The following is a 12,892-nucleotide window of genomic DNA, read 5'->3' as shown; positions in this document are numbered from 1 at the left end:
GGAGTTTGCACGTGTCCCTGAGACCCACTGAGCTTCCCCCAGTTCTGTTTTTTTTTTCTTTCCCCATGAGGGGGTTGGCACTTTTCTCTCAATATGGGTGGGTGGCATGAGGATCAAGAGGGAATTAATGGAGAACATGGACTTTGGCCCACAATGTCTGTGATAACCAAATAGATATATGATTTTTACTAGTTTAGATACACACTCAGGTAGAGTAGGTACCTAATAAAGTGGCCACTCAGTGTATTTCCATGGTCTTTTGCTGCTGTTGCCCGTCCACTTCAAAGTTTGATGTGCTGTGCGTTTAGAGATGCTGTCCTGCGCACCACTGTTGTAGTGTGCGGTTATTTCAGTTACTGTCGCCTTCCTGTCAACTTGAACCAATCTGGCCATTCTCCTCTGATCTCTCTCATTAACAAGGCATCTTTTTTGCCCACAGAACTGCCGATCACTCGATGTTTCTTATTTTGTTTTGCACCATTCTCCAGAGATTGTTGTGCATGAAAATCCCAGGAGATCAGCAATTCCTGAGATACTCAAACCACCCCATCTAGCATCAACAATTATCCCACTGTCAAAGTCACTTAGATCACACTTATTTCACATTCTGTAGTTTGATCCGAACAACAGCTGGACCTCCTGATCATGTCTGCATGCCTTTATGCAGTGAGACGCTGCCATATTTGCTGGTTATATTTGGCTGGCTATGGCTGGTTATATTTGGCTGGCTTTGGCTGGTTATGTTTGGCTGGCTTTGGCTGGTTATATTTGGCTGGCTTTGGCTGGTTATATTTGCACTTATGAACAGGTTTACAGGTGTGCCTAGTAAAGTGGCCACTGAGTGTGGCTTTGATGTTTAACTATTGGATACATTAGGAGAAATCAAATGTTTAAAGAACCATTTGAGACCCAGGTCCATTACAAGCATAAACATTTTACTAGTAAGTACTTTCTACTTAATCCTTTAATAAGCATCATTGAGAAGGTGCATCCATTAAAACTCCAAGCAAGAAGTCTGTCAGAACCACTAGGAGTCCAAAGGACTTTGTGACTCTAACATTTCTTTCATTTGAGTGGCTGGCCATGATTTACTTTGAGTATTCTTAATATGTTGTTCACTAAATTACTTCTGACATTGTACAGATTCTACTTGTGAAAATGTTGTGATGTTCAGCTTCACTGAATGTCGATGAAGTCACACTCATCAATGAAAGTGCTGGAACTTGGGGAGAAACAAAGGGTCATCCATGAGTGGCTGCTCAGATATTATCAAACCCTCATGCCCCTATGGTGGATCACCCAAGTGCCAGCTGTGCGGCCATATTGGTTGGCCAACTAGGTGGCATGTTGTGAATGATCTAGGAGTAATCCTCTAGTCCCGAATGGATGTGATTGGATGTTTGGTGCTTATTCAGGACCCTCTTCCATTTAAAATCCACTCACCCTTGTTGGATCTTGAAACTTTCGTGATCCAAAGGCTCTTCAGAAGTCAAGAATGAGGAAAAGAACTTATTGCTTATCATTTTATTAAGTATTACAGGAACAAAGAAAGACGAGCCAAGGGGACAAAGCAAAGATAAAGGAAAAAGCAGTTGTGGTTATCTCTTACTCAGACTAAACTTACAAAATAGCTGGATTCAAGTAGGTCTGACAGCTACCACTGAAAATGAAGAAGCTTCTCGAAAAATACAGGTGCAGCTGTACCTGAACTACTTGAAAATTTGCTGAACAATTACATGTATATAGGTGATTACATAAAAATACAAGCAAGCTGAGGAAAGTTAAACTACAAGAAAAATAAAAATACTACAGCCCAATCCAACACCCTATAAAATAAATGATAAAAAGGAGCCATTTGGAGGATGCCCACATTAACATTTACATTTGCAATTTAACTATACAGTATTTAGTGATGAGCTCCGTGTGGTTCAGTCAATTCCCTGCCTTAATTTTGACAGGAAATTTAAATTTCTATCTCTTTATGCCTTTCCTCCAATGTTCTGTCAGTAAACAACTACTGAGACTCTGCACGTTAAAATGTACGTTTTTTTTTCTCTACTTGGCTGCCAATGTGCTACTTTTAAACTGATCTTCAATTCTGGTTCTATGGGAGGGCTAGGGACATGGTGTAGGTAGGAGGGTTAGTGGTTGGGTGTTTTAGCTGGTTTGGCACAACATTGTGGGCTGAATGGCCTGTTCGTGTGCTGTACTCTTCTATGTTCTATGAAATGTTTATGCAGGTTCCATCACATAACAGAAATCTCAACCCTCAGCGAGTGGAGTGTCAATGGATTTGGAATTATAATGGACTGTCAAGAGAGTAAGGCACAGTTAATATCACTGTAAAATAGCTTTTATTTTTAACTTTTCTTCTTGGCTTGTTGTCATTTCTGCATATCCAATATTGAGATCAGTTCAGTTTATTGGACTGCTATTAATGTCTTTATCCGTGTAATTACAGTTTTGGGCCCCATATCTCAGAAAGGATATGTTGTAATTGGAAAGAGTCCGGAGGAGGTTCACGAGGATCATTCCGGGAATGAAGGGGCTAACACATGAGCAGCATTTGGCAACTTTGGGCCTGTACTCACTGGAATTTAGAAGAATGTGGGGGGGATCTCATTGAAACCTACCAGATGTTGAAAGGACTAGATAGGGTGAATATGTGAGGATATATCCTATGGTGGAGGTATCCAGAACTAGAGGGCACAGCCTGAAAATTGAGTCGTGACCCTTTAGCACAGCAGTAAGGAGGAATTTTTTTAGCCAGAGAGTAGTAAATCTGTGGAATGTTCTGCCACAGACTGCAGTGGAGGCCAAGTGTGTGGGTATATTTAAGGTGGAAGTCGATCATTTCCTGATCGGTGAGGGCATCAAAGAAAATGGTGAGAAGGCAGATGTATGGGGTTGCATGGGATCCAGGATCAGCTCAATGGGCTGAATGGCCTAATCCTGCTCCTATGACTTGTGGTCTTACATCTCCTTTAAACTTTTTGCTTTAAAGCTTTGCCCTCTAGTATTTGACATTTCCACCCTGGGAAAAAGACTCTATCCATCCTATTTATGCCCCTTATGATATTTTATACACCCCTACTGCCTCCAACGTTCCAGGGAAACCAATCCAAGTTTGTCCAACCTCTCTCTGTGGTTAATGCTCTCTATTTCAAGCAAAATCCTGGTGAACATCTTCACCCTTTCCGAGGCCTCCTCATCCTTTCTGGAATCCGGTTACTAAAACTGTCTGTAATACTCCGAATGTGACCTAAAATCTTAATCACAGTTTCATACAGCTGCAACACAACTTTCTGACCTTCATACTCAGCATTTAAACTGATGACTGCAGCCATGCTCTAGGCCTTTTTATCACTCTATCTCATGTTTCCGTCTTCAGGGAGCTATTGATTAGCGCTCCAGGATCCCTCTGTACATCAAAATCCCAGAAAAGCATCAGGATTTACTGTTGATGTTCAGGGTATAGAGGGCTTAATTTTTATTTTGGAGAACTTTTTTTATCTAGTATGCAGCAAGTGGAACGGGGGGAAGCAAATCCTGGTTTTAGTTTTGCACAGTTAGACTCATCAATGTTGAATAAAGGAAAAAGATTTTTAACAAAAGGAGCGAAGATTCTCAACTGGGTGAAACGGACTGAAGAGTGGACTGGAAATAAGTACTTAAATCAATGGGAGAAATTTAACAAGGAATTTCAGAGTTTAGACTAAACTTGTTCCTATAAAGAACCCCTTGAAAGAGAAGGTACAAAGAGGGTAGAGTAAAGTAAAAGCTGGAAGCAAATACTAGGTATCTCCAGCTTAATGTAAGAGAAGGTCTGGATCAGCACAGAAAATAGAGGAGTGAAATTAAAAGCGAAACAAGAAGACGATATGATATGGAAAAAAAACATGAACAAGTAAAGAAAAAGTAAATCCAAAGATGCCTTGTCCATGAAGAGAAAGAAGATAACTCAGTCTATGAGGGACCAAGGTGATAACACTGTAGTATAGTAGTGTGCAGTGTAGTATAGTAGTGTGTAGTGTAGTATAGTAGTGTGTAGTGTAGTATAGTAGTGTGCAGTGTAGTATAGTAGTGTGTAGTGTAGTATAGTAGTGTGCAGTGTAGTATAGTAGTGTGTAGTGTAGTATAGTAGTGTGCAGTGTAGTATAGTAGTGTGCAGTGTAGTATAGTAGTGTGTAGTGTAGTATAGTAGTGTGTAGTGTAGTATAGTAGTGCAGTGGTTAGCATAATGCTATTCAGGCACCAGTGACCCAGGTTCAATTCCCACTGCTGTCTGTGTGGAATCTGCATGTTGTTCTCATGAACCGTTTCCTCCCACATTCCAAAGAAGTACAGTTTAATAAGTTAATTGGTCACATGGGTGTAACTGGGTGGCACGGGTTTGTTGGGATGGGAGGGCCTGTTACTATGAGTATCTCTAAATAAATAAGTAAAATAATTTGTGAGGACCATAAGACCATAAGATATAGGAGCAGAATTAGGCCATTTGGCCCATCAAGTCTCCTCCATCATTTCATCATGGCTGATCCGATTTTCCTCTCAGCCCCAACCTCCTACCTTCTCCCCATATCCCTTCATGCCCTGACCAATCAAGAATCTATCAACCTCTGCCTTAAAAATACATAAAGTCTTGGCCTCCACAGCTGCCTGTGGCAAAGAATTCCACAGATTCACACCCTCTGGCTAAAGAAATGCCTCCTCATCTCCATTCTAAAAGGACGCCCCTCTATTCTGAGGCTGTGTCCTCTGGTCTTAGACTCTCCCACCAGAGGAAACATGCCTTTCACTATTTGATAAGTTTCAATGAGGTCACCCCTCATTCTCCTGAAATGTACAGGCCCAGAGCCATCAAATGCTCTTCATATGACAAGCCGTTCAATCCTGGAATCATTTTCATGAACCTCCTTTGAACCCTCCTTTCTAAGGAGCCAGACCTCCTCACGATACTGCAAGTGACGCCTCACCAGTGCTTTATAGAGAAGCTAGTCTCTGACTAAATTGAATGGCTTATCTTTCAGGAGGTAACAAAGAGGGTCAATGAGGGTAGTGTACATGTATTTTATGTAGTCTACATGGATTTTAACAAGCCTTTTGACAGGATTCTGTCTGGTAGCGTGGCCAAAGTGTGCTTTTTTTCCTTACTGGAAATCAGTGATCAGTGGAATTCTACAAAGGTCATCACCTGATCCCTTACTTGTTGTTGAATTGTTTATTTGTCATGTGCCGTATCATATGACATGGGTGATCATGGACGTTCCATGACCATGATTGTTCTTGGCAAATTTTTCTACTGAAGTGGTTTGCCATTGCCTTCTTCTGGGCAGAGTCTTTGCAAGATAGGTGACCCCAGTTATTATCAATACTCTTTAGAGATTGCCTGCCTGTGTCAGTGGTTGCATAACCAGGGCTTGTGATCTGCACCAACTGCTCATATGACCATCCACCACCTGCTCCCATGGCTTCGCGTGACTGATCGGGGGGGGGGGGCTAAGCAAGTGCTACACCTTGCCCAAGGGTGACCTGCAGACTAGCAGAGGGAAGTAGCGCCTTACACCTCCTTTGGTAGAGACATATCTCCACCCCACCACCCCTTTTTGTTGTATATAATTATGATTTAGATCTATATGTGAGAGACAAGTTAAATCTGTTCGCAGGCTGGTACAAAAATTTTCCGCACATTGTAAAAATACCCTGCTCAGAGCAGTGGTTGGTCCATGCAGCTGTAAAAAAAGTCAGAAGGAATGTTGGTTAGACCATAGCTTGAGTTCTGTGTAGAGTTTGGTTCATCACATCTCAGGAAAGATTTTATTTATTTATTGTTTTTTTATTTAGAGATACAGCACAGTAACATGCCATTCCGATCAATGAGCCAGCACTGCCCAATTACATTCATGTGACCAATTAACATGCTACCCCATATGTTTTGGAATGTGGGAGAAAACTGGAGCACCCAGAGGAGACTCACTTGGTCACAGGGAAAACATACAAAGTATTTACAGACAGTGGTGGGAATTGAACCTAGGTCACTGGTACTATGATGGAGCTACTCTAACTGCTGCACTACTGTAACTGCACTGGAGAGGGTCCAGAGGAAATATATGAGCACTGGAAAACTTTTCCGTTATTACAAAAGTTGGGAATAGTTATGTCAGGAGTTCACAATCTGAGGTCCATGGACCCCCTGCTTAATGGTATTGGTCCATGGCATTAAACAAGTTGGGAACCCCTGGCGAGGTTGTTTTCTTTATCACTCTGTATCACTCCATCTGTGACAAGAAACCTATAAAACATTCCATAATTTACTTAAGTAGATACACATTGGTAAAATGAATAGTGTTGTCACCTCCAACCAACTGAGAAGGTGGCTACTGTACAACTTCACCTCAGCACGTCAGATCTTTGGTTGAGCCTACAGATTAATCGCGTCCCCTTTGCTCTTTTCCCATAGCTGTGTATTTTCCCATCTCTTTAAGTATTTCTCCAAGTGCTTCCAGACTTTGCTTACAGGAGCAACTATTGAGATGCAAGTATGCTTCCAGATTTTTTTCTGAGTTGAATGCAATAGTTCTATATTGGCAATCTCTCCAGAAATTAGGTCAAATAATCTTAAGAACCTCATACATAGATTTTCAGCGTCTCCCTTGTGTCTCGGTAGATAAATGCACTATGCTATTTGATATTGACATGAAGGTATCCACATTGATCACAACATTTGCAAACAGACCATATTTATATCTATATGAGCTACAGTAACTGTTTCATGATTTCCAGCATTTTAAAATAATGCTAGTGTACAGGTATTTCTTTAGAGATACAACATAGTTACAGGTCTTTCCAGCTCAATGAGCCCACACCTCCCCCCCACAATTACACCCATGTAATCAGTTAACCTAGCAACCCGTACCTCTTTGGAATATGGGGGGGAAACCAGGGTACCTCGAGGAAAGCCACACAGCCATGGAGGGAATGTACAAACTCCTTACAGAGGGCAGTAGGAATTGAACCTGGGTGGCTACTGCTGAAGACTACACTACTGTACCACCCTGTATATGTAAAGAATTATAAACACAAGGGATTCTGATGAAGGGTCTCCGTCCAAAACATCGGCTTTATTCATCTCCATTGGTGCTGCCTAATATGCTGAGTTATAGGGTCAGAGAAGTACAGCACAGAAACAGGCCCTTCAGCCCATCTAGTCCATGCCAGAACCATTTAATCTGCCTAGCCCCATCGACCTACACTGGGACCATAGCCCTCCATACCACTCCCACCCATGTATCTATCCAAAACTTCTTTTAAACGTTGAAATCGAGCTCACATGCACCACTTGTGCTGGCAGCTCACTCCACACTCTCACTACTCTCTGAGTGAAGAAATTTCCCCTCAAGTTCCCCTTAAACTTTTCACCTTTCACCCTTAACCCATGACCTCTGGTTGTAATTCCACCCAACCTCAGTGGAAAAGTCTGCTTGCATTTACCCAGTCTATACCCCTCATAATTTTGTATACCTTTATCAAATCTCCCCTCAACCTTCTATGTTCTAAAGAATACAGTCCTGACCTATCCAATCTTTCCCTATAATCAGGTGCTCCTGACCCAGCAACATCCTTGTAAATTTTCTCTGCACTCTTTCAACCTTGTTTACATCTTCCCTGTAGGTAGATGACCAAAACTGCACACAATACTCCAAATAAGGCCTCCCCAACGTCTTATACAACATCAACATAACATCGTATTTCCATCATTTTGTGTGTGTACAGAATTATATGCATCTTATTCTATGTTGGGTAACACCACATAAATTAGTAAGAGACTTTTTTAGCTATGATTATTAAAAATTTTCTGAAGCAGGAGAAATATGACTCCAAAATTAATACTGCTCAGACTGCAACTCTATTATCAATGTTCAGGTGGATAAACAGAGCTTAAAAATCATTAACAGAATGCATTTTCAAGTTTAGATGTAAGGTGAGCATTGTTGTGGGGGCAAGATAGATAGGAGAGGAAAGATATAAATCTAAGCAAAAGAGATACATTAAGAAGCTACTGTGCATTCCACAAAGAGATTGAATATAATTGTTAAAAATGTTTGATTCAAGAATATAAAGTGGCCAACTCCTTCTTACTTTATTACTGAAAGTAATCTGCTATTTTAAGGAAGCTGAGGTTCAACTGGTTCCTATGCAGATTTATGGTATTTATTGAAAACTCACATGTACGTGGGTTTTCTTAAGTTGTACATTATTAAAATTGTCCCTTTTTGTCTTTCACATGTCCATCACGTGTATCACAGCCAATGTGAGAGACAAGGGGCCTCTTCCCCAAGTCTACAGTAACTTACTCTGAATGACACTCATAGCCCTTCCAAACTATGAATACCAGTCTCCACTGGGTAGCTCAACCCCACCATCAGGCATAAATCAGATGTGATAGAATGTTATCCACTTATCTAGATAAGGTTAGCTCCAATCACAGTGAAGAAGGCAAAGCAACTCACTTGACTGGTAGACCATCCACAAGCCGAAAAATTTCCACCACTGGCACATTGTTCACAGTGGCTCAGTTATAAACCAACCACAATTGCTCACCAAGCCAACTGTGATTGCACTTTCCAATCCCTTTCATTCCGCTGGCAGCAGGAACAAGTACAGCTGTCACACGGGGCCATGGACCTTCTTCTTTGTCATTGGGTCTCTAACCTTGAACCCTCCTCCCTGAGATCACTGTGGGAGTGACTGCAGCAGTTACAGTGGCCCATCAGCACCTTATCTGCTGACCTTGCCAGCAAAATTCTCATCTCATCCCATAAATTAGAAAGTACAACATAGAACACTACAGCACAGTACAGGCCCTTTGATACACAACGTTGGTGCCGACAAGATCAATTTAACCCTTCCCTCCCACATAGCCCTCCACTTCCCTTTCATCCATCTGCCTATCGAAGAGTCGCTTAAATATCCCTAATGTATCCGCCTCTACCACCACCACTGCAGGGTGTTGCACACACCCACCATTCTCTCGATAAAAATCTACCTCTGACATCCCCATATATCTTTCGCCAATCACCTTAAAATTATGCCCCCTCGTATTAGCCATTTCTGCCCAAAACTAATATGTATACAGTATATAAATAAGCATCTACCAGCATCCCTACTAATTGAATCACAATTTGAGGTGTATAAGATGATAAGAGGCATTGATCGAGTGGACAGCAGTTGGTTTTTCCGAGGTGGAAATGGATAATTTGAGGGAGTATGTTTTAAGGGGATTGGAGGAAAGTATAGGGGAATGTCAGGAATATCAGGAATATCAATGTGTTAAGTCCTGGAGAAGTTGTGCTAAAATGTAACGTACTTCTTTGGTCAGTCATAGCACTTTAAAAAACAATAAGATCTGGGGGGGAGAAACAGCCTGTAAATATTGAATACAGAAAGCCGGAGGCACTCACAGATCAGGTATTGGTCAAGAGAGAAAGAAAGTGTATATTTCAAGTCAGGAACACCTCATCAGATTTGGAAAAGTGATGGCTACCTCTATAAGGAAAAAGGGGTGCTTACTTGTGACCTTTGAACTCAATATTAAGCCCTGAGAGTTATAACGTGCCATTTCAAATGAGGGTGCTAAAGCTAATATGGGGCATTATTGAAGATTATGTAAACATGAGATCATTTTAAATTTAAGACTTTAGATTAACTGGATCTAATATTTTAACCTAAGTGCTTTATCTGCCATTTCACTAGCTGTCACTTAACAAAACTATTATAGGTTGTGCTTCGGTCCACGCCATTGTGCAGTCCTTTTAATCTACTCTAAGATCAATGTAACCCTTCCCTCCCACATAACCCTCCATTTTTCTATCATCCATGTGCTTATTAAAGAGTTTCTTAAATGTCCCTAATGTATCTGCATCCACCATCACCCCAAGTAGCATGTTCCATGCACCTACTATTCTCTGCATTAAAAAAACTTGCCTTTTGCATCCTCTGTCTACTCTCCTCTAATCACCTTAAAATTATGAATTAATGACATATCAGAGTTCTTAGATTCTTTGTGTCAACAATCATTGAAATATAACTCAGTGCATCAGAACACAAGAGCACAGGTTCAGGGGTAGGCAGTCAGACCCCTCAAGCCTGCCCCGCCATTCAGAACGATCGTGGCTGATCTATACTGGCCTCAACTCCTCTTCTGTGCCTGTTCCTCATAACCTTCAAATCCTTGATTTTCTGAATATTTATCTGTAGAAGATGCAAAGTAACATTACTAATTTGCAACAGTTCATTTATTGTGAACTAAAGATCAACTACTTTTGACCTTTATAGTACTCTTTGGCCATAAGACTACAAAGAAAACTCAACAAAAAGTGAACTTATATCTTAAAGCGCCATTAACCCCCCCCCACCCCGCCCAAATCTAGACATCCTCAGTTCTATCCACCTCTGAAAATTATAGCAATGTTTAGATAAATTATTTTGTTGGCACTGCATTTAAATGTAATATTAGGAATTGTAGTGTGGCTGTAGAATGGAGCAAAAACCAGCCAGTTAAACATTATTGCTTCATGTCTCTATTGGCATTGACTGGGACAGTTGGGAAGAAGTGACACTGTCCTTCCAGTTGTACAAGTTGAATGAAGGGCTCCTGCGGCTGACCTTGGCGAGCAGGGTGTGCTGCTTGATGCTGCTCTCCGAATCCTCCAATGTCTGGCTGACCTTGCGGCAGCAGGGCAGAAAAAGTACCACGTCGCTCAGGAGGTGGCCGCTGAAGAACATGTAGATCCACGGATTACAGCAACTGTTCAGACTAGCAAGCAGCGTGGTGATGGCGAATACTGCGTCCGTAGAATCTGAAAAGGATCAAAGGTCAGCGTTATTCAACATATACTGTACCTTCAAGATAGTTTATTGCCCTTCTTCAGTACACGGTATAAAGGAGAATGAAATGATTGTTACTCCAGATCCAATGCAGCATAAAATAAAACAATAAACATAAAAGCACAATAAATATAATAGCAATCTGAAAAAAAAACAATGTACAAGTAACTGTTGAGTGTGTCCATATATACAGAGGATTAGCTTCCATGCATAGACTTATTGTATGTATAGAGAGAGATACTGGGTGCAAGAGTACCTCTGACAGGAGACAATAGTGACAACATAACTATTGGCAAGAAGAACTCTTCTCGGCAGCAGCAAAGTTCAAAGTAAATTTATTATCAAGGTACATATATGTTGCCATATGCAACCCTGAGAATAATTTTCTTGTGGGCATCCTCAATAAATCCATAACAGAATGAATGAAAGACCACATTAAACTGGGCATTCATTCAGTGTGCAAAAGACAATAAACTGTGCAAATACAAAAAGAAGAAAATAATAATAATAATAAATAAGCAATAATATTGAGAATATGAAATGCCAGAGTCCTTAAAAGTGAGTCCATAGATGGTGAGAACATTTCAATGACGGGGCAAGTGAAGTTGAGTGAAGTTAACCCCTTTGCTTCAAGAGCCTGATGGTTGAGGGTAATAACTGTTCCTGAACTTCGTGGTGTGAATCCTGAGGCTCCTGTATCTCCTTCCTAACAGCAGCAACGAGAGGAGAGCATGTCCTGGGTGGTGGGGGTCCCTAATGCTGGATGCTGCTTTCCTCCAACAGCACTTCATGTAAATGTGCCCAATGGTAGGGAGGGCTTTACCGGTGATGGATGGGACCAAATCCACTACTTTTCGTAGGATATTCAATTCAAGGGCATTGGCGTTTCCATACAAGTCTGTGATGCAGCCAGTCAATATACTCTCCACTACACATTAGATATCATGCCAGATCTTTGCAAACTCTTAAGGAAGTAGAGTGACTGCCATGTCTTCTTTGTAATTGCACTAAGATGCAGGGTCCAGGACAGGTCCTCCAAAATAATAACATCAAGGAATTTAAAGTTGCTGACCCTCTCCACTTCTGATCCTCTGGTGAGGATTGGCCAATGCACTTCTGCCACCTCCTCCTGAAGTCAATAATCAGTACCCTAGTCTTGCTGCCATTGAGTGAGAGGCTGTTGTTATGGCACCACTCAGCCAGATTTTCAATCTGGGCATTTGGACAGTGGCAGTAGGACAGTGAATGTCAATGTTCAAAGTAAATTTATTATCAAAGTACATGAACGTCACCATATACAACCCTGAGATTCATTTTCTTGTGGGCATACTCAATAAATCCAAACCAGAATAATAACCATAATAGAATCAATGAAAGACCACACCAACTTAGGTGTTCACCCAGTGAAGTGTGAAAAAGAAAACAAACTCTGTAAATAGAAAAGAAGAAAATAATATTAATAAATAAATAAGCAATAAATATCAAGAATATGAGATGAAGAGTCCTTGAAAGTGAGTCAACTGGTTGTGGGAATATTTCAATGATAGAATGGGTGAAGTTGTGTAAAGTTTTCCCCTTAGGTTCAAAAGCCCAATAGTTGAAGGGTAGTAACTGTTCCTAAGTGTAACTAAGAGGTGTGAAGCGTAAGTATAAAGTGGCAGTGCACAGGGGGATGTATTACATGTTTTAGGAATTTGCTGTGGTCTGTTGGTCAAGGTGTGAGGTGCAACAAAAAGCAACATTCCACAATTATATAAGTAACGAAATATATAAAAAATAAACTCACAGGTTAAAGTACAGATAGGGAATAAAATGTGCATAAATGCATACATATTTGTTTGTGTGACTGTTTTATTGCTTGCTATTTTGAATGTGCTGTGTGTGTTTTACACCATTGTCCCAAAGGAATGCTGGTTCATTTCGCTCTATTCATGTTTGGTTGAACGATAATTAAACCAGCATTTTATTTGATTTCATGAATACCAGCACGTATTTGCAATGCAAA

At 40.9% G+C, this 12,892-nt stretch overlaps 1 protein-coding gene across 1 annotated transcript in view; it reads right to left on the bottom strand.

Annotated features, from left to right (window-relative positions):
- Positions 1 to 1,527: 1,527 nt before the first annotated feature.
- LOC134351789 (arg8-vasotocin receptor-like) overlaps positions 1,528 to 12,892 on the bottom strand; it is a 29,698-nt gene continuing 18,333 nt past the window's right edge. Inside the window, exons 2-3 of the mRNA XM_063058478.1 lie at positions 10,666 to 10,859; positions 1,528 to 10,251 (exon numbers count right to left, since the gene is read on the bottom strand). Of these exons, the coding sequence (XP_062914548.1) occupies positions 10,159 to 10,251; positions 10,666 to 10,859 (287 nt within the window). The 3' untranslated portion in view covers positions 1,528 to 10,158. The remainder of the gene's footprint in view (positions 10,252 to 10,665; positions 10,860 to 12,892) is intronic.

Source organism: Mobula hypostoma, chromosome 9 (assembly GCF_963921235.1).
Source record: "Mobula hypostoma chromosome 9, sMobHyp1.1, whole genome shotgun sequence".
Taxonomy (NCBI): Eukaryota; Metazoa; Chordata; class Chondrichthyes; order Myliobatiformes; family Myliobatidae; genus Mobula; species Mobula hypostoma.
This window is presented reverse-complemented; position numbering and strand designations above follow the sequence as displayed.